This window comes from Pseudonaja textilis, chromosome 2, assembly GCF_049901715.1.
Source record: "Pseudonaja textilis isolate UNSWEBS1 chromosome 2, rPseTex1.2, whole genome shotgun sequence".
Lineage (NCBI taxonomy): Eukaryota > Metazoa > Chordata > Lepidosauria > Squamata > Elapidae > Pseudonaja > Pseudonaja textilis.
This window is the reverse complement of record NC_141991.1, coordinates 64,846,099-64,864,751: the sequence shown is the minus strand read 5'-3', so window position 1 is coordinate 64,864,751 and position 18,653 is coordinate 64,846,099. Positions and strand designations below refer to the sequence as shown.

At 38.8% G+C, this 18,653-nt stretch overlaps 1 protein-coding gene across 1 annotated transcript; it reads right to left on the bottom strand.

Annotated features, from left to right (window-relative positions):
* Positions 1 to 339: 339 nt before the first annotated feature.
* CDC25C (cell division cycle 25C) lies at positions 340 to 16,364 on the bottom strand. Its single transcript, XM_087924135.1, has 15 exons — positions 16,264 to 16,364; positions 15,417 to 15,545; positions 14,389 to 14,486; positions 13,087 to 13,120; positions 12,688 to 12,724; positions 12,426 to 12,506; positions 11,085 to 11,210; positions 8,684 to 8,764; positions 8,163 to 8,318; positions 5,768 to 5,869; positions 3,984 to 4,046; positions 3,507 to 3,605; positions 3,176 to 3,309; positions 2,958 to 3,069; positions 340 to 1,240 (listed from the first exon to the last, which is right to left on the bottom strand). Exons 2-15 carry the CDS (start codon positions 15,530 to 15,532, stop codon positions 1,100 to 1,102), a joined length of 1,380 nt encoding a protein of 459 aa, XP_087780261.1. The 5' UTR covers positions 15,533 to 15,545; positions 16,264 to 16,364; the 3' UTR covers positions 340 to 1,099.
* Between the last annotated feature and the right edge of the window lie 2,289 nt (positions 16,365 to 18,653).

The window sequence follows — 18,653 nt, the reverse complement described above, 5'->3', positions numbered from 1 at the left end:
ATTGGAGATAGTAGCAAGAGATACTCGACCGATTCTACCTCATTACATTGTCTTGAAGGGATGAGGGGAGAAGCATTTGAGGAAAGCCACCTTGGTAATTACAATAAGCCTCTAAAACAGGGGTCCCCAAATTTGGCAACTTTAAGACTTGTGGACTTCATCTCCCAGAATTTTCCAGCTAGCATAGCTGGCTGGAGAATTCTGGGAGTTGAAGTCCACAAGTCTTAAAGTTGCCAAGTTTGGAGACCTCTGCTCTAAAATTTTACAATATTGTGAATGTACTTATTTGAGAGATTACTTTGTCACCTTTATTGTCTGAAGAAGTATCAACTTAGAATAAGTTTGAATATGTAATTTTATTTTTGTCCAGAATTACAATTGTTCGTGTATGCGATCATTAAAAAACATTTTTCCAGAACTGCCAAAAAGAAGTGATTCAACTGGAATGGCAATTTTACAAGATCTGAAGGTATGCGCCATAGCAGCTTATTATACTTTTTTAAACCAAGTCACTCATTGCTAAGATATTCTTCTTTAGAAGAAGAAGATAACCCCTTGAAAGAAAACAAGTATGAAATGATTCCCTCATGCTTTTTCTTCTCACCTGGATGGTATCGTTCCAAATGAGCGTTTAATTTTTCAGCTACTAAGGCTACTTACATATGGATACAAAACTAAATACATAAACAACATTTGATAATCTTCCAGAACAGTTTATTCTTCCATTAAAATGAGGCACTCACGGCCCAAAAACTTAAAGTAACATTTAAAAGGAATTAAGTCTCCCTCTGAAAACTAGCTAAAGTCTGGATTACAAAGCAGCTCAGCCTGCTGCTTTAGGAGACATTCTAGGCATTGTTTCTCACAGGGGCCATTGCCAGTTTTGCTGAGTTGTTCCATTAGGAATGTCCACACTTGGCCACAGTACTTTCAAACTAGGGATCTCTGCATTTTGGAGCACTCCTCATTGTAACCACTGCCAGGGTTGCTTGATCCTGGCAAGCTCACTTTGTTAGCCTCTCAGCACGTTTTATAGATGCTGCAGCTTTTCCTTTGGCCAAGGAACTCTCTTGGAGGCGGTCTCCTCCTGGCTCTGAACTCATAGCTTCATGAGACGAACAATGTGATCTCTGCGCCTCCGTTCCTCTGCCCAGGTCTTGCTTTTAACATGGAACTTGACCATCTCTGCCTTGAAATCCTGGTGATCCATGGGACGGTAACTCTGTGGTTCACATAGCTCCTATCAGAAAAGGAGATCAACGATGATATAAAGGTAAAGGTTCCCCTCGCACATGCGTGCTAGTCGTTTCTGGCTCGAGGGGGCGGTGCTTATTTCCGTTACAAACCCAAAGAGCCCGTGCTGCCTGAAGACGTCTCCGTGGTCATGTGGCTGGCATGACTAAATGGCAAAGGCGCACGGAATGCTGTTACCTTCCCACCAAAGTGGTCCTTATTTTTCTACTTGCATTTTTACATGCTTTCGAACTGCTAGGTTGGCAGAAGCTGAGACAAGTAACGGGAGCTCACTCTGTTACGTGGTGCTAGGGATCTAAACCGCTGAACTGCCGACCTTTCTGATCGACAAGCTCAGGGTCTTAGCCACTGAGCCACCACGTCCTCTTTAATGATATATATTCCCATAATTTAAAGCCCACAATTTAGTTAATCACAACAATTAGTCACAAAAATAACAACATACAACTTCAAAAAAAGAGAATCAGTATATTATGGCTCTTTGATTCATAGGGGGAAACAAGTAAAATCTCGTAATTTGTTTCCATTAAACGTTTAGAAAACAGGAAAGATACTAATGGGATAAGAGGAAAAGCCCATATCTAGGCATGTTGCTTTTCCATTTATTTAGTCATCTATGGAATTTATAAGCTGTTCCATTGTATTGTGACTCTGGATGCCTTACAGAGTGCAAAAATAAAATTCCAGTGTCATTCTTCGATGCCATTCCTTCCCAAATCTGGATCTAGATGTTCCAAACCAAACACAAGTAATGCGTGAAATCTTCCTTCGATTTCTCAAAGCGCCTCACTATGGGTACATAGTTCCAAGCACTTTTTCTTTCTTTTTCTATATCCTGCATCAACTACCCTGTGTGGATAAATTTGAAAGCACGTGATTTGCCCTATAAGCATATGAAAAGGATATTTAGTTGTTTTATAATTGTGTTCTTTTTTCTGGTAATTACAAGATGCAAAATTTTTCTGTTCTTAAAGATTCTTTAAGCATAAGATTGCCACACACTTTTCCGAATAGTGTCCTCTTAACTGAGGGTAAATTTGAACATAATCCAGTAAGGGACAGTATCAAGTAAATCTTTGCCCAACAATCTGCCTATAGCTCCACTCTGGGAAATGCAGAGTTCTGGATTAGACCAAGGCATGTATTGTCCGTGGGGCTGCCTCTGAAAACAACTTGTAGACTTCTGTTTATACCACATCTTTTGTCAAACAGAATATTTTTCTCATTTTAAAAGAACTTGACTCATTTCAAAGTGCTGATTTCAGTTTCTATAAGCACTCTGTAGCTTGAATCAAAATAGGCAGCACTATGTAGAAACCTAAACGTTAAAATAAGTGATGGAAACCTTTCTATGATGTATCTTTTCCAGAAGCAAATAGAGATTAAGACCTTACCTGAAATGGAATATCCAGAAATTTTCCTGCTGCTAATTAATTAAAAGCATTAGATTAAATTGGCTGAATTTTTATACAAATAATATCTAATTCTTAACTGCTTCTTTACTAGGCAGATTTTCATTTTTATTACTGTACTATATTGTTCAAGGGTTCTTTATTAAGGTTTCTTAGTTTAAAATCAATCTGGGTAAAAAGATATGGAATACTGAAAGAAGATATGATCTTTGCTATTGTTGGAATCATCATCATCTGACAGATAAAATGCATTTCTATAATATATAACAATGGTCTTTGTCTCATTGTTACCTTGTTTTCTAGAAAGAACTCCTTGTAACCACCTTGGAGGACATAAAGTTCAGGATAGTGCAGGGCAGGATATTCATTCATAGTTCGGTCTTCCTCTCTCAGGTAACGACACCTTCACAGCAAGACAACTGGTTTTCCTGCCTATCTAGGGACTTCACCTGTTTCCCTTTTCCAAAAAGTCCCCTCCACCCCCACAGCCCGCTGTGGTCCACACTCACATCTTGGGACCCCTTTCAGAAGAAAATTCACAATGGAATACAAGGATGAGGCGCTTCTGAGGTGATGATGGAAGCAGAGGTTTCCTCAGGAAAAGGTCAAATAAATCATCTCGTCTGTGAATATTCAAGGCCCCCTGTAAAAAGAAACAAAATATGGGCCTCTGCCATCAGTAGGCCACAGACTGTGCCAGGTAGGGATGGCTGGGGGTTCTACTTCAACATAACTGAAGGCCACCAGACCAGGAAGGCTGCTATTAAGACATTCCTCAAGCATGTTATACATATGAGTTCCTTTGCAGAACACGATTCATCCAGAATATGATTCCCTCACCTTGATGTGACCCCCATGATATTCATAGGGATAGCGGCAGTCAATAATGTAGAACTTCTCTATAAGGCTTTGAAATTGATTGTGGAGCAGTGCTACCATCTGTAAAAAGAGAAGAATGGCACCCACACTGACGTAATCTTCATCTCTTAAGTTTTACTTAGCTCACAGAGTTATTATGAAGACAAAGAATAAATGCTGTCCCAAGCATTTTGGCTGGAGAGTTGAATAAGCATTGAGACTATGGTGTAGCTAAAATCCCGTAGATACTCCACAGAAGAATTTTAAGGACAGAGAAGCTTGCTTGATTAGGTACTAACTACAGCAAGATCCTTTCAGCTATCTTCTGAAACTTTTACAGAACCAAGTGACCCTAATGAAAAGGAGGTACAGCTAGAATTCAGCTGACCTGTGAGAACATATTTGCAAAATCAAAATGGAAAGAGGAAGTCAGATATATGAACAGGTATGATTGCTTACAGTATCTGCAGTGATATATCTCAGATCCGAATGCCTTCCTGTGACTGTTGGCAATGCATAGACCTAGAGAAACACAATCACATTTAATGTTTAAAATTTCTACAATTCAAAAGATCCTCTAGCTTTTTCAAGCCTCAGCAAGATAAACCCTAACACCAGCAAAATAATCCTGAATGTGATTGCTGGGAAATAAGATGCACCGGATTCAGGAAAAAATGCCCTGAAGTAAATTCGCAAACATTTCACCTACATGTATATTAAGATAATAACAAATATACATCATAATTCCCTATTCAAAATGTCCTGCGTGTTTTGAAGACAGTATAATTGTTTGGGCCATATACTAAGATTGTTTTTTCTGAGCTATTTCAGGCATTGTTCAAAAATTGCACTGTGGAAAATTATTGCCTGAAAAGTTTTGATCTGAAAGTCCATTTATTATCACTTCTTACCCCCCCCCCCCATTTTGTTCTTACATATGTAATGTCAATGAACATTTGGTACCCTCCCTTGTGGGAGTTTCTAATTTTTCAAAGCCAAATAAAGATAGTTTACCGTGACTAGTATCATGGTGGAGATTATTGCAAGTTGCTCAAGACTGCACTGTAATAACACCACCACAATATACTATAGTATTCATATTATTCAAATAATCAGGATCACAAAATGGCAATAGCAGGATGTGACAAGGGTAAAAAAGCACCATGGAGTGCATTATTACAAATAAGTTTGAAGAAACAAACTTATTATGTAAAAGTATAGGTGGGGGGATGTTGCCCATAGTTTCTGATTATTATTGTACCAGTTCATGCAATTTCTATATCTGGATGACTATTTATGTATTGGTATCAGAGATATTGCTTTGCTCAACTTTCATATAAGCGATGCTCTATTTTACTAGGCAGGCAAGCTCATCCAGGCAGATTTAGAATTTGTTTGCAATCACTTTTCACTATTTTGCTCTTGTAACTGTTGTTTTAAACTGGATGCAGGATAATGTAATAACATTACAGACTCCATTTTCTATAGTTATTCTAATGCTTCTTTTCAGAAATAAGCTCTAGATATATTAAGAACATTAATTTAAGATTCATTGGATCTGAGAAAAATTAATGTGCACTTTTAGTTGAGTACTAAAAATAAATCAAAATATAAATCTATTAATGGCATTCTGGCAGCTATCTTATGCTGGCATCACACTAACTACTACAGAATAGTGTTAACCTTAAGAATTGTTTGAGAATGGAAAGAGGGGTCACATTAAACTCCTAACCCTAACCCTACAATAAAACATGCTCCAAAGTTAGAAGAATATTTCAGGTTGATTTAGTGTCCATTTCAGAGTTCTCTGGTAATCTGTGAGAATGGCCAACCACATATGAGTCTTGCATCACACCGTTACAGAAGGGACTTTTCATTTGAGCTTGATGGATTAGAATCATGTCTATCTGAATTTCTAAAAGTGAAGTAGTGTCTTTATGCTAGCGTGTGCTGCTACTTATACAATTCTTAACTGGAAGTCTTAATCATCCAGCTGTAGGACATGACAAACAACTCTTCTAATCTGTTACCTACCAGATGGCAGGTCTTGTCTGCCAACACATAATCAAATTTCCCATACTGATAAACTTTTCATCAGTGCTTAGACTGAACAGTACAGAACAACTGTTTCGGCACTGTTCAATTATTAGGAGGAAGGTTTGGGATAGCATAACATGGACAAAGTCAACATTCTTCTTCCTACCCTCCCCCAAAAAGAATCAGAGAAACAAGAAGGCACCTACGCTAGAGAAATCACCAATTAACTGCCTGAAGCCTTGGTCTTGATCAAGGGCTCTGATGATCCTGATGTCAGAAAGGGAGGCTGTTTTCTTCAAAAGCATAACCTATAAACAAGCAGGCAATCCATCAATACGTATGCAGACAAATAACTGCGAGGATCAGTCTTCTGTGCATGAGAAAGCTTGAGATAATAAAGTTAAATATACAGTTAATAACAGTTAAATATTTCTACAAAAAATACAAAGATCTGTGTCAAAGCGGGAGAATTGAAATATTTAATACTAGATGAAAGCTTGGATACAAGCGTAATGAAACCCTTGATGTTCATTGACTGATTCAACTGTCAGTCTGAGCAAAACCATTGAATTTAAACCATAATTGTAAGTAGAACTAGGATCAAAAACAGTCCCAATAAATACAGGAGGATCCCTGTGCAATTAATGATCATGTAAGAAATTATATGAGTGGCAAGGAAACTTCAGTTAAAGAAAAATTCTTAACCAAATAAAAACAAAACACATGGTGAAAATACAAATAGACAATAAATATTACAAAACAGACCATGAAGAACTTAATGATAAAAAGATTTAAACCATTCATTTTAAGGCAGAGATTGGGGCTAAGTGGACAATTATCCTAATGACAACAGTTACAAAGAAAAATTCTTTAAGGACCAGTGTTGGGATTGGTGCCTTTTAAATGCCAAATTATTTGGGATGCTAAATTAAAAATAAAGACCAAGAGGCTCTCTAAATCAGGGGTCGCCTACTTTTTGGACCTCAGGGACTACCAAACTCATAATATTAAATCCCAGGGACCACTAATATGAATTTTGACTGACGGTGGCTTGCTGATGTTAGTGGGGGGAGGGGAGAGAGGAGAGGGAGAGAGAGAGAGAGAGAGAGAGAGAGAGAGATCTGATCTAACCTCTCTCTCTCCCTCCCTCCCTCTCTCTCTCTCTCTCTCTCTCTCACACACACACACACACACACACACACACAAAAACACAGAGGCACGGGTGGGATTCAAATTTCTTAACAACCGGTTCTTGGGTGTGGCCTAATTTGTGAGTGTGGCTTGGTGGTCATGTGACTGGCTGGGCATGGCTTGTATGTAAATATTATAAATATTTATATAAATATTGAATTTTTTATTAAAAAAGAGCAACTTTTACTCAAAATCAGGCAAAGCAGGCAGGCAGATTGAGTTGCTCACAGAATCACTTAGAGATCTGTATTTCTGCCATTGGCTAGCTGAGTCTGCACTGAATAATAGAACCTTCAGTCCTAAGGGAGGTTCAGCTCTGCTTAAAAGCAGAGCCGAAGATCTAAAGATTAGATCCAACGATTTCCTGCTTTCTAGATAATCTAAATCTCCTGGCACAGCAGAACAGCTGATGGTTGGAAAAGAAAAAAGAAAAAATAGCAGCTTAGCAGGCAAATTTGCCAGGTAAGAAGTGAGAGGGCAGGGAGGGTTCCCGCAGGCCATGTGGGTGGCGCAGCCTTGTGTTCCCACACAGCCTGGATTAATTGCTCTGGGGGGTGCTCTGAGGGGTGACATTTCTCTGCGGACCACTAAAATTTTCTCACGGACCTCCAGTGGGCCGTGGCCCACTGGTTGGTGACCATTGCTCTAAATTGAATGGGCTGGATGCATCATATGCTGGCCATGCCCACACCCAGTTTAGCAAAAGGGGTGAAAGTTCCGATACGTCACATGATGCCACCGTGATGATGTGAGTTTGACACCCCTGATTTAGAACTATCTGTAATCCTGCTGTGCTGGGAATTGCAAAGTAGTCTGAACATCATCGGAATCTAATTAGCTGAAGGAAGATACAGGGATAGCAGGCCTATAGATTATTGCTGAATCTAATGCATCGTGTCTTAAATGCCAGTTGTTTGGGAAAAAAAGTAAAATAGTTAGCCCTATCAAATGTGTAAACTGGGTGTTTCTGCTCATCAGTGGATGAAACATAATGCTGTAATAAACAGATTTCTGGCCAGCAAGGTTCCTCTAAACATCTTGGCTGTTTGTTACCTTCGATTTGAACAAGAGAAAAATACCTGTGCTTCCCTACCTATTCTTCTTGACATAGTTGATGAATGTATCTTTTCTTTTATGTATACTGAGAATATTTACACCAAGACAAATTCCTTGTGTGTCCAACCACACTTGGCCAATAAAGAATTCTAATTCTAATTCTAATTCTAATTCTAATTCTAATTCTATTCTATTCTATTCTATTCTATTCTATTCTACTCTACTCTACTCTACTCTACTCTACTCTACTCTACTCTACTCTACTCTACTCCATTGATCATTCTAGCCTTGATACCAAAACCCAGGAATTTAGGGAAAAGGTCCTGGATATGAGGATTAACTGTCGTTTCTTACCCCATCTGGCCCTTCTTGGATTGGGCTGCACTTCCATGTCACTTTCGCTGGAGTTTCATCATCGTAGCTTTTCACTGTCCTCTTTGAGGCAGGTCTGTTTAGTTTTGCTGGCAGAGATGGAGATCGGAAAAGGTAGCTCTTGTTCATGAAGACCTGCTAAATGTGCCAAACAAACATGGAGATCAAGATAGAAGCAAGAAAGGACCCTACATTTGACTTCATCAGTCTCATTAAGGAGGATGGGCTGATTGATATATTTTTTTCTATCAACTATACTTCTAACAACTGTACTATTGCTAGCTCTATGAGATGAGTCTGACAGCTTCAGTTTTGCAAAAGCCTTGCAAATCAGCCCACAAACTGTTTTAATGAACTAGCCATAAACACATTAAACATTTGAGCCTTTAGATGCTGCTGTTTTCAGACTGGATCATTTGGAAGACAAGCTGTTACTTGCTGTTGGCTACAAGGCAACAGCCCGAGTTAAATAAATGGCTGATTTTAAAAAAATCCCCATTTACCCCATTGATATTGATGTCCTGAGCACGGAGAGGTCCAGACAACAAGGCAGCCATGCTAGAGTGGTGGGCAGAAAAGGACTTCTATGGAGGAATCACAGGAGAAAACAGAGCATTAAAAAAATTAGAATTGCCAGATGAAAAGAGAACATTAGGTACTTACAGCTTTTAATAGTTGTACAAAAGAAGGATTTCAACTGGGGAAGCTCACCTTACAAAATATTCTCAGTCCTCTTCTTCATCTGGCTATGTTTGCTGAACCTGAGCTATTTCATTATACAGAAGCAGAAGAGTGGCAAATGTAGAACCACTTCTATTAACAAAAATACCACCTTTCCTTTAATTCTGCCAGCATTTGAGTGGCAATTTCATACTCTACAGGACTGTGATTCTGCCCACTTCCCACTTTCCCAATCTGGATCATTTTCTCATCCCACCGTGGTCAAAGTTATAAGGAAATGCACAAGGAAAGAAAGGATGGCTATGTGCGTCAACAAAAACAAAAATTTTGGGATGAAGGAATGACTATATTTTAGTACAGGTAGTCCTCAAATTATAACAGTTAATTAAGTGATCATTTGAAGTTACAGTGGCAGTGAAAAATGTGATTTATGATAGTTTTTCATGCTTACAGCCACTGCAGCATTCCCATGGGTACATGACCAAAGCTCAGGCGTTTGGCAACTAACTCATATTTATAATGGTTGCAGTGTCTCGGGGTCATGTGGCCACTTTTTGTGACCTTTGGACAAGCAAAGTCAATGGGGAAGCCAGATTCACTTAGCAACCATGTTACTAACTTAACAACTGCAGTGATTCTCTTAACAACGGTGGCAAGAAAGGTCGTAAAATGAGAAAAAATTTACTTAACCAATGTTTTGCTTAGCAACAGAAATGTTGAGCTCAATTGTGGTCATAAGTCGAGGACTACCTGTACTTACATCAATATTCATTTAGTAATCTACAGATACAGTACAGAAAGGGAGGTATTTCTGAGGTGATTCAGCTCTAGAACTCATGACAGATGAATAGCATAAGAACTTCTGATGGACTTTGGAGCAAGCTCTAATTAGGGTTATTCATTTTTATCTGGCAGAAGAGAAATAGAAGTGGTTCAAAGAATCTCTTCCAGTGTTCAACATTTTGAGATATGTTGCAGGCTGTGACTGAAATTACTAGAGTAGAAAATCTAAAAACTCATTATTGAAACCCCAGAATGAATGAACTTTTCTTATTCTAGCATGCTACTCTGGGGGTTTGAATGAATTATTAGAAATTTAGCCAGTTCCAACAAATAAACTGAATTATATCTAGGTTTTAAAGATCAGTCCCAAGTCAAGGCTGAATCTTCACCTTGGGATAAAATGTATAAACTTCTCACCACCACTATGACAATCTTGAGCATTAGATATTAATACAGGTAGTTCTCAACTTACGACAATTGGGAGCTCAAAATTCCTGTTGGCTAAGTGAGGCATTTGTAAAGTGAGTTTTGCCCCATTTTATGATGTTTCTTACCAGTTTATCAGTGCACTTAAAATTAATAACATGGTTGTTACATGAATTTGGCTTCCCCATTGACTCTGCTTCTCAGAAGGTAGCAAAAACTAATCACATGACTTCGGGACACTACAGCCATCATAAATATGAGTCAGTTGCCAAGCATCTGAATTTTGATTATGTGTCCATGGAGATGCTGCAACGGTTGTGTGAAAAATGGTCATAAATCATTTTTCCCCTCAGTACTGTTGTAACTTCAAATGGTCACTAAAAGAACTGTTGTAAGTTGAGGACTACCTGTAGTGTCTTGGAATACTGTATTTAAACCTACCCTTTGAACAAGATACCTAGCCATTTTTCTCTAACGTTTGAAAATGCATCAGCGTAACGGAATACAAGCTCCTACCTCCAATTTCCCCAAAGATCATTCTGATAGCCCTTATCAAAGGCACTTCCTCCAGCCTGGCAGCAGATCAGACCCAACACTCCTATTACTTGGCATTATTGCCATTCATGGTTGGCAATCTCTACTTGCTTTCTCTGGTCTTTTTTTGATATGAATACAACTGCCCACAAAGTGACTTTTAACTCATCCTTCTCACCAAGGGTTGGATGCTGCTGGTATAACAACCGGTTTGGCGATTGCATGCTTCATGTGCGCCCGTTAACAGCAATGTAAAAATCCTTACCTGCTATGTTACTTCAGGGAAGTAACACAGCTGAGGAGTAGCAATCCGCTCTTCTGCACTGATCAGCTGGGACAATAAGGGTCAGTACAAGGCAAGGGTGGCTGGGCAGGCCCACATGATTGTCGGAGCGAACTGGTTTGCTCCCAGCTGATCTTCGGAGCTAGGGGTTCACCCAAACTGGTCCGAACTGGCAGAATCCCACCCCGGCTTCTCACCTCAGTTTCTTCCTTTTCACTGGAACAGAGCTCCTCAGAAAAGCCATCCAAGGCTTCTGGGATTCCGGAAGCATCTATTGGGCTGCCAAGAGATTTCATCTCACAGTCCATTAAATCCTCTGCTTTCTGGAAAGAAAACCAATTACAGATGAAATCTACCAGTTTTCAAATATGACCGTTCATTTAACAACCATTCAAAATTATGATGGCACTGAAAAAATTACTGACAGTCTTTGCACTTACTACCTGCAGCTGTGTGATCATGATCTGGGTATGGCTCATATTTACAATGGTTGCAGCGTCCCAAGGCCATGATTGCCATTTCTGACCTTCTCAGCCAGCTTCCAACAAGCAATCTGATTAATGACTGTGCGATATGCTTAACAACCATGGCAAAACTGGTTGTGGTCTCATGATGACTCATTTAGCAACTGTACCATTTAGTGATGGAAGTTCTGGTCCTGATTGTGATTGTAAGTCAAGAAGCACCTGCATCTAATGGATATGTGCTTTGATTAATGAGTCCCAAAATACAGTCATGTTGTATTCAAATCTTCCAAACCAAAATATTGAAACTGGTCTTTTTTCCTATGGCTTCTTCATTGCTTTTCTTTGAATCTTCTGAATTCTTTTTAAAATATGGTGCCAAAATCGTATGTAATAATGAAAGTGGGGGTTGACAAACATAAAGAAAATCTACCTCATCTAAAAAAATACATTTCTTTTAATGCCAACAAAACTTGCCTTTTTCCCCCTGCCACTTTGCACCACTGATCCTCACCTTCCTCCAGGCAAGTATAACCAACTTCAGTAACTTAACACCTTCTGCACTATTTCAGTAAAAATAAACACTTCCTTTCATCTCAGCCCTTATTAATGCTCAAATCGTAAAAACTCATCATTTAGTCCTAATCAGCAAAAATCTATTAAGAGCTACTAGAATAAGCAGGTAGTTCTCAGAGACTGTTCAAAGTTATGAAGGAATCACCTTCCCAAAGGTACTTTTAACCTGATTTTGAAGTTAAAATGGCTGCACTCCCCCATCATGTGATCATATTTTGGGTGCTTGGAAACTGGCTTAAACTTATGGCTCAACCATTTTCTATGGTTACAATTACAAAATGTGGTTACAATAGATATTGAGTTAACTAAAATCTCACATCCCCCCATGACCCTCAGAAATATCTGCAATTTGCTTCTGGAAAGCATCATCCATATTTTTTTGCCATATGATAAAATTAGGGTGGACATCACTGCCATGAAGCAGAAAGATCTACCTGGATCTTGGCAGAAGGTTATGGTTACTTACAGAAAAGCCCATCTGTTACAATAGGTACTCACATTTCTCTTGTTCACTGAAAGACACCGAATTTCCCCGCTAATTTGCTGGAGGTAACTTGGTGTGCTGCACAATACCTCAGGCTAAAATATCAAGGGAAATGAATGGTACTGTCAAGTTCTGGTTTGGTATGTATGTATGTCTGTTGATTTATATATTGATATAACACTTAAGAGCATCAACAATTGGTGCTCCTGGTTCTCAGATTCACCTAAAAAGCCTCTCATAAGGTAACTAAACTCCATCATAGCAGAAAGGAAATACCTGGAGCAACTGCACACTCTGCTTCGCTGAGTCTCTGCTGAGAGAAAAAGAGAACTAGTGAGAGATCATTGGTATGAACTGAGTAAAAATTTAGCATACTCCCCAATCTAATCCTGTGCATCCACTGAAAATGGATATCTGGTTCACATATTGGGATATGTTATGTTTCATTTAACCATTCAACAGTTTATTGAATAAATCACAGTTGGCTTGGTTTGCACCATATGTTAGATAAAAATAACTGTGTTGTGGGGCTATCCTTGAAGAACCTTTGGAAGTTACAACTGGTGCAGAGTGCAGCAGTGTGGGTAATTTTGGGCCCCCAAGAATGGTTCCTATAATACCACTGCTCCATAAAGTTAATATAGTTAAGCTATAAAATCAGTAGGTAGAACTTACAGCTGATCCTGGAATTCTGTTAAGTTAGTTTTATCTGCAAGTCACAAAGTGAGAAAATAGAAACCTGAAAACCTAGTAATAGTTATACTATTAAATAGTACATACACTTGAGTTTAAGGAATCTAAATCAGGGTGAACAGATTAAGTTATCTTTCATATCTGAAAATTAGTTATCCTGGTTCAGCTAAAGATGTCCAATCAATATGGAATATAGGGTTGCAAAATATATTCAGTTGTTTAAGATATTGCTAGAGTTCCCCAAACCATAAATACAAGCCTAACAAATAAGAAACCACATAACTCTATAAAACCAAGCTTATCATATAATTACAAAGTTAATATAAGTAGTGAAATCAAGGAATAATTTGTAATTTTTGTAATTTTTTTAAAAAATGGAATTTTATAAACTATATTTCTTGGGAGTAAACGGTAATTGGAATACTGTATTTCAGTACATAACAGAGGCAGCTGTATGTGCAGGCAAATAGCTCTACACTTTTTGTAAATCTGGAATATAGCAGTGAAATTTACATGGATATCTGGCTTGGGTTTATAGCTAGGTTTGTTATGTTCTATAAACATATCAATATACTGCCTTGGGAAACAAATATATTAAATAAAATAGATAATACAGATAACCAGATTTAAGATTACGAAAAATCAATTTAACACAGAATTTCTCATAGCTTTAGTAATTGCCTAAACTGGTTAGAATACTAGAGTTGATATAATACAGGGCTGTCAAACTCGTCATGCCCATACCATTTATGTCATGACACATCATGCCAGGACGTGAGTTTGACCCCTCTGATATAATAGATGAACTGATTTGTCTATGACAACAAAACTTGTTTTTAGAGGTGTATACAGGTGGTCCTCAAGTTACAACCACAATTGAGCCCAAAATTTATGTTGCTAAGTGAGACATTTGTTAATTTTGCCCCATTTTATGACCTTTATCACAGTTGTTAAGTGAATCACTGCAATTGTTAGCAACACGGTTGTTAAGTGAATGTCAGAAGGTCACAAAATCACAGGACTCTGAATACTGCAACTGTCATATATATGAATCAGTTGCCAAGCATCCACATTTTTATCACATGGCCATGAGGATGCTTGCAAGGGTTGTAAGTGTGAAAAACGGCCATAAGTTACTTTTTTCAGTGCCATTGACCAATCACTAAATGAAATGTTGTAAGATGTAAGTTGTTGTAAGTGTTGTAAGTTGAGGACTACCTGCATGCTGATCAAATTGCTTACTAATAGCAGAACTAAAACTCTACAGCAGGCAGCAATTATTACCAATCTCCTGTGCTCCTGGGGACTGACTGAAGGAGAAGGCAATTTCCTCTTCTCTGCTGATGATATTGGACAGATCTAAGCAACGTCTTGGTGTGTCCCTACAAATTATGAACAGGCAGGTAGATACACACGCACACACACACACACGCAATGCACACTGAAATCCACAGAAATTACCATTACACCATTGAAATAGACATTTGTTTTATTAGGATGAACACCCCTAGACAGTCTCATACATCAACTGACAAATTATATTTGAAAACTGTTTTCTACATTTTAATATATCTTGAGACGATAACATCTAGCCTAAGATGCTACTTAAGACTATTGATTGTATCAAAGCCAACATAGTCAAGTGTCACTGAAAGCAATATAAAGAAGTCAGAAAATAGCTAAGTTTGTCTATATGCAGTGAACTAAACCTTATGGCTCCCATATCAGATGTAAAACAGAACCCCAAAATGGAATTTTAAAAAATCGTCTTCTTCTCCTACAATTCAAAACTGCAATTTATTACTCTTTACCATTTACTGCTGTTTAAATAGAGGATTGTAAAAAGTCACCCTCTCTGACCCATCTAAAATTGGTCTTGGGCTTGTTTAACAAGCAAGATTGCATACAGGATGAATTACAGGTAGTTCATAAACCGTCTTATCCAATTACCAAACTCAATGTACTCATTTTCAAAGTTGGCATGTTATCTGAGCTTTATTATAAAGTAACTATAGTAACCCAATATGCACATTTGTTATACCTACTTATGTCTGGTGAAGACCTGGAGATCACTTATCCATGTTTTAGCTATGTTTCTTTTCCTAAAACTAAATATATTATCTAAGGATGGATTTAGGAACTTATATAAATTGACTGCCATAGTTCTTGGGCATACAGTATTCCTAGTATGATTGTTTAAAAAGAATTAAAATGTCAGATTAGCTTCTCAGCTAATTCTGTGCCATGCCTTTGGAAAAAAAAAGAAAATATTCCACCCCACATTATTGTATCAAAAAGGAAAAAAAAATTACCCTGCTAAAGTGCTAAGGTTTTGGAAATCCCAAGAGAGATTCAACACAGGAGTAAGAGGAGGTTCCGGAGTAAATGGCAGAGATATCTTGACATCCTTGATCATATTCAGTGCCATCCTGCAGCTAGAACTAAAACAAATGAACAATAATTTCTACAGGGGGATAAATTTCAAACCAGCTTTACTGATCGCCACTAAGGCACCACTTAAAACAGCAGTTTCCTTTTTTTATTTTTACAAGCCTGTCTCTTTATTATAGTAATCACTATTTAAGAGCTCACAATCAGGTACCTCAAACTGAAACAAGCAGCAGCAAACTCTGAGAGATTAGACTAGGAAGCTAGTAACAATCAGGCTAAAAAGAGATATATCCAGTTCAACTTTTTGATTTTTTGCTTAAATCTCATATATACATACACACACACACCCATATATGCACCTATACATATACACACACACATATATACACATACACACACACAGATGGCAGCAAACATACCCAATAACGCTTCCGCCTATTTCCCCCCCACATCAACTCTACAAGATAATAAATTGGGCTGGGAAAGAATGATTGGTCAAAGTTACGCGGTTGCCCTCCTCTTAAAGAGAAATGAGCTTTGCATTTTTCAGACGGGATTTTGAATAACCAGCATCACCGGCTGGCTCACAACAAGGTAAAATACACCGCCTCCAAAACAAACTCAGGTTTATTCCCGCGTTCGCAGAGGGGCTGGAGAAAAATATCGGCTGCGCCGCGGACAACCCAAGAAACCCTCCCCGATGGTTTCCGACTTGGACGTCCATCAGCCCACAACCCAGCACAGCCTGGCAACGAACGGCCGAAGGACCTGGGAAGGAGCAGCAACAGCAGCACCTCTGCTGGCCCCGCCCTTTTTGTGAAATCCCTCCCTCCCCAGCCAAAAAATAAGGCGAGCTGAACGTTCCACAGCACTTCAGAAATTAAAATTGATCGCCGCTGCGCCAACCAATCCCGACCACCTCTTTCTCTTTGACCGACCAACCCTCGAACCGCTCGAGCGAGAAGAGCCTCCGTCTCGGAGTCAACAGCTTTTTCATTGGCAAACCGACGGTCTTACGTCGACGGTGGCGCGCGCGGCTGATTGGATAGGAGGGCTTTGTAGGCGGGGTTTTTATGCACGTGTGTTATTGTCCGCGCTGTGTTGGTGAGATAACGCCCGTGTTTCTTACTCTTCGCCCAGCCAATCACCGCCTCCTTTTTTCTTCCTACTCTGCGATAGGCCGGAGGTCTGCAATAAGCCCCGCCCTCCCTTCTTGCCGGAGGGAGATTTAAAGCCGCGTTTAATGCTGGCTATGAAGATTTTTTTTTTTTTTTGGAGCGGGGCTTCTCCGGTTCTGGGGCCGATCATGCAATTCCCGAATTCTTTGTCGGACGTCTCGACTGCCGTAACTGGCCGGTAGTTGCCTTTGGATTTCGGGTGTTGGGTGGAGCTTCGTTTTAAACCGCCTTCTCCAGTTTTCTTATCTCTCTGAGTCGGTAAAGTGAGCGGGGTGGCGGCCGCTGAGACGGAGTGCAACCCCTGGCTTCCTAATTGGGGAACGTTACAGGTAGTCCTCAACTTACGACCACAGTTGAGCCCAAATTTTATGTTGCGGAAGTGAGCTTTGCTCCATTTTACGACTTTCCTTGCCACATTTGTTAAAGGAGTTGCAACAGTTCTTAAATTCGTCACATTGTTTAGTTAGTTGGTTTCCTAATTGACTTTGCTTGTCAGAAGGTTGCAAAAGGGTATTGTATGACTCTGACTGGGACCCTGAAACTGTCCTAAATGTGAGACAGTTGACAAGCATCCAAATATAAAGCATGTGTCCATGGGGATGCTGCTGTGGTGATAAGTGTGAAAAACGGTCATAAGTCACTTTTTGGAGTGCCATTTGTAGCTTTGGATGGTCACCAAATGAACTGTGGTAAGTCGAGGACTAACTGTATACTGTTTCATTAGATTAACTGTTGGAGTTGTGTTAGGTGATTGGGAACACTTGCCCAACAGAGTTTGCCTGTTTCCTTTTTTCTTTTTTTCCTTTGGCTCCTATGGATCAAGGGCTATGGGCCAATTTGTGAACCTATCCGTCTGAATGGCTAGAATGGGCAAGCATTTTTGAAGATTAAGCTTAGTCCTATATTGCAATGATAATTTTCCTTATCTGTTGTAATTTGCTTGGCCTGTCTGCTGGAAGAATTGCTGCATTTCAGCGAAGAACAATTTTCTGCAGTTGTGTTTGAAAGGATAATTAAAAATAAGTAACAAAAACTGGGAAGAGAAGTTGCATTATTACCATAATAGGAGTCTACGGTTAGGATATTTCTTTGAAGTCTCAAAAAAAAAGCCCAAATCCTTTGGCTCTAGGTAAAACAGTTTATGTAGGCAAACAATTAGGAATGACTTATTCTAAGTGTGAGTGAAAAAACAAATGTTTCTGCTGAATGTTATGATTTCAATATTTGATGTCTCAGAAGTGTTTGAAAGTTTCTGAAGTTGGATTACTGTGTTGAGCTCAATGTTTCAAAGTCAGTTACTATCTACATAAATCTCAAAGGCCATGCTTTTTCAAATTGTGGAAAATTACACAGATGCTTGCTTGCTAAATCATCTATGAACTAGTCATGTTTTTGATGTTCAATGTAAAGTCAATAAAAAAGTTAAAAGATTAGATATTATTTTATTAGTTTTTAAATTTAGCAGTGTATCTCTGGAGGGATAGTTTGGATGCTTACAAATGGCTTTTTCCCATATACTGTAGCTCCCCATCTTAGCCACATGGATGGACAGAACTGGAGCACGGGTATGAAGACAATTTGTTACTATATTCCAGAATATATAATTACTTTGAGGGCAAAGATCTGCTTGCATGATGGACATTGCATTCTTCTGTGGATCAGTTGGAGGAAGTATAGATTGATTCATAATATTTCTGTTTTTATGGCGGCAGAAGTGAAGATAATTGTTTTGGATGTTTTGGAAAAGCTGTGGAAGGTTTTTCATTTAAATTACAATCTAATAGATTCTTGCCTAAATAGAAGGTGTGGTTCAAAATGAATTGTGGATTTTCATCCAGTAGATGAGCCCCTACATTAATACTATTTCAATTCTCTAGTCAGAGTTGCCACATGCACCAGTGACATTTTTGAGTGACGAATTACATAGCAGATCATGGTACTTTTAATATTTAGCCATTTCTACACAAAATTATTTGTGTT

Coding starts and splice junctions, on each gene's coding strand:
- CDC25C (XM_087924135.1), bottom strand. CDS start 15,532: ATGGCACTGAATATGATCAAGGATGTCAAGATATCTCTGCCATTTACT. Junction 8,765..11,084: donor GTGAAAAGGAAGAAACTGAG/GTGAGAAGCCGG, acceptor ATTCCTCCATAG/AAGTCCTTTTCTGCCCACCA. Junction 8,319..8,683: donor AGGACATCAATATCAATGGG/GTAAATGGGGAT, acceptor TGGCACATTTAG/CAGGTCTTCATGAACAAGAG.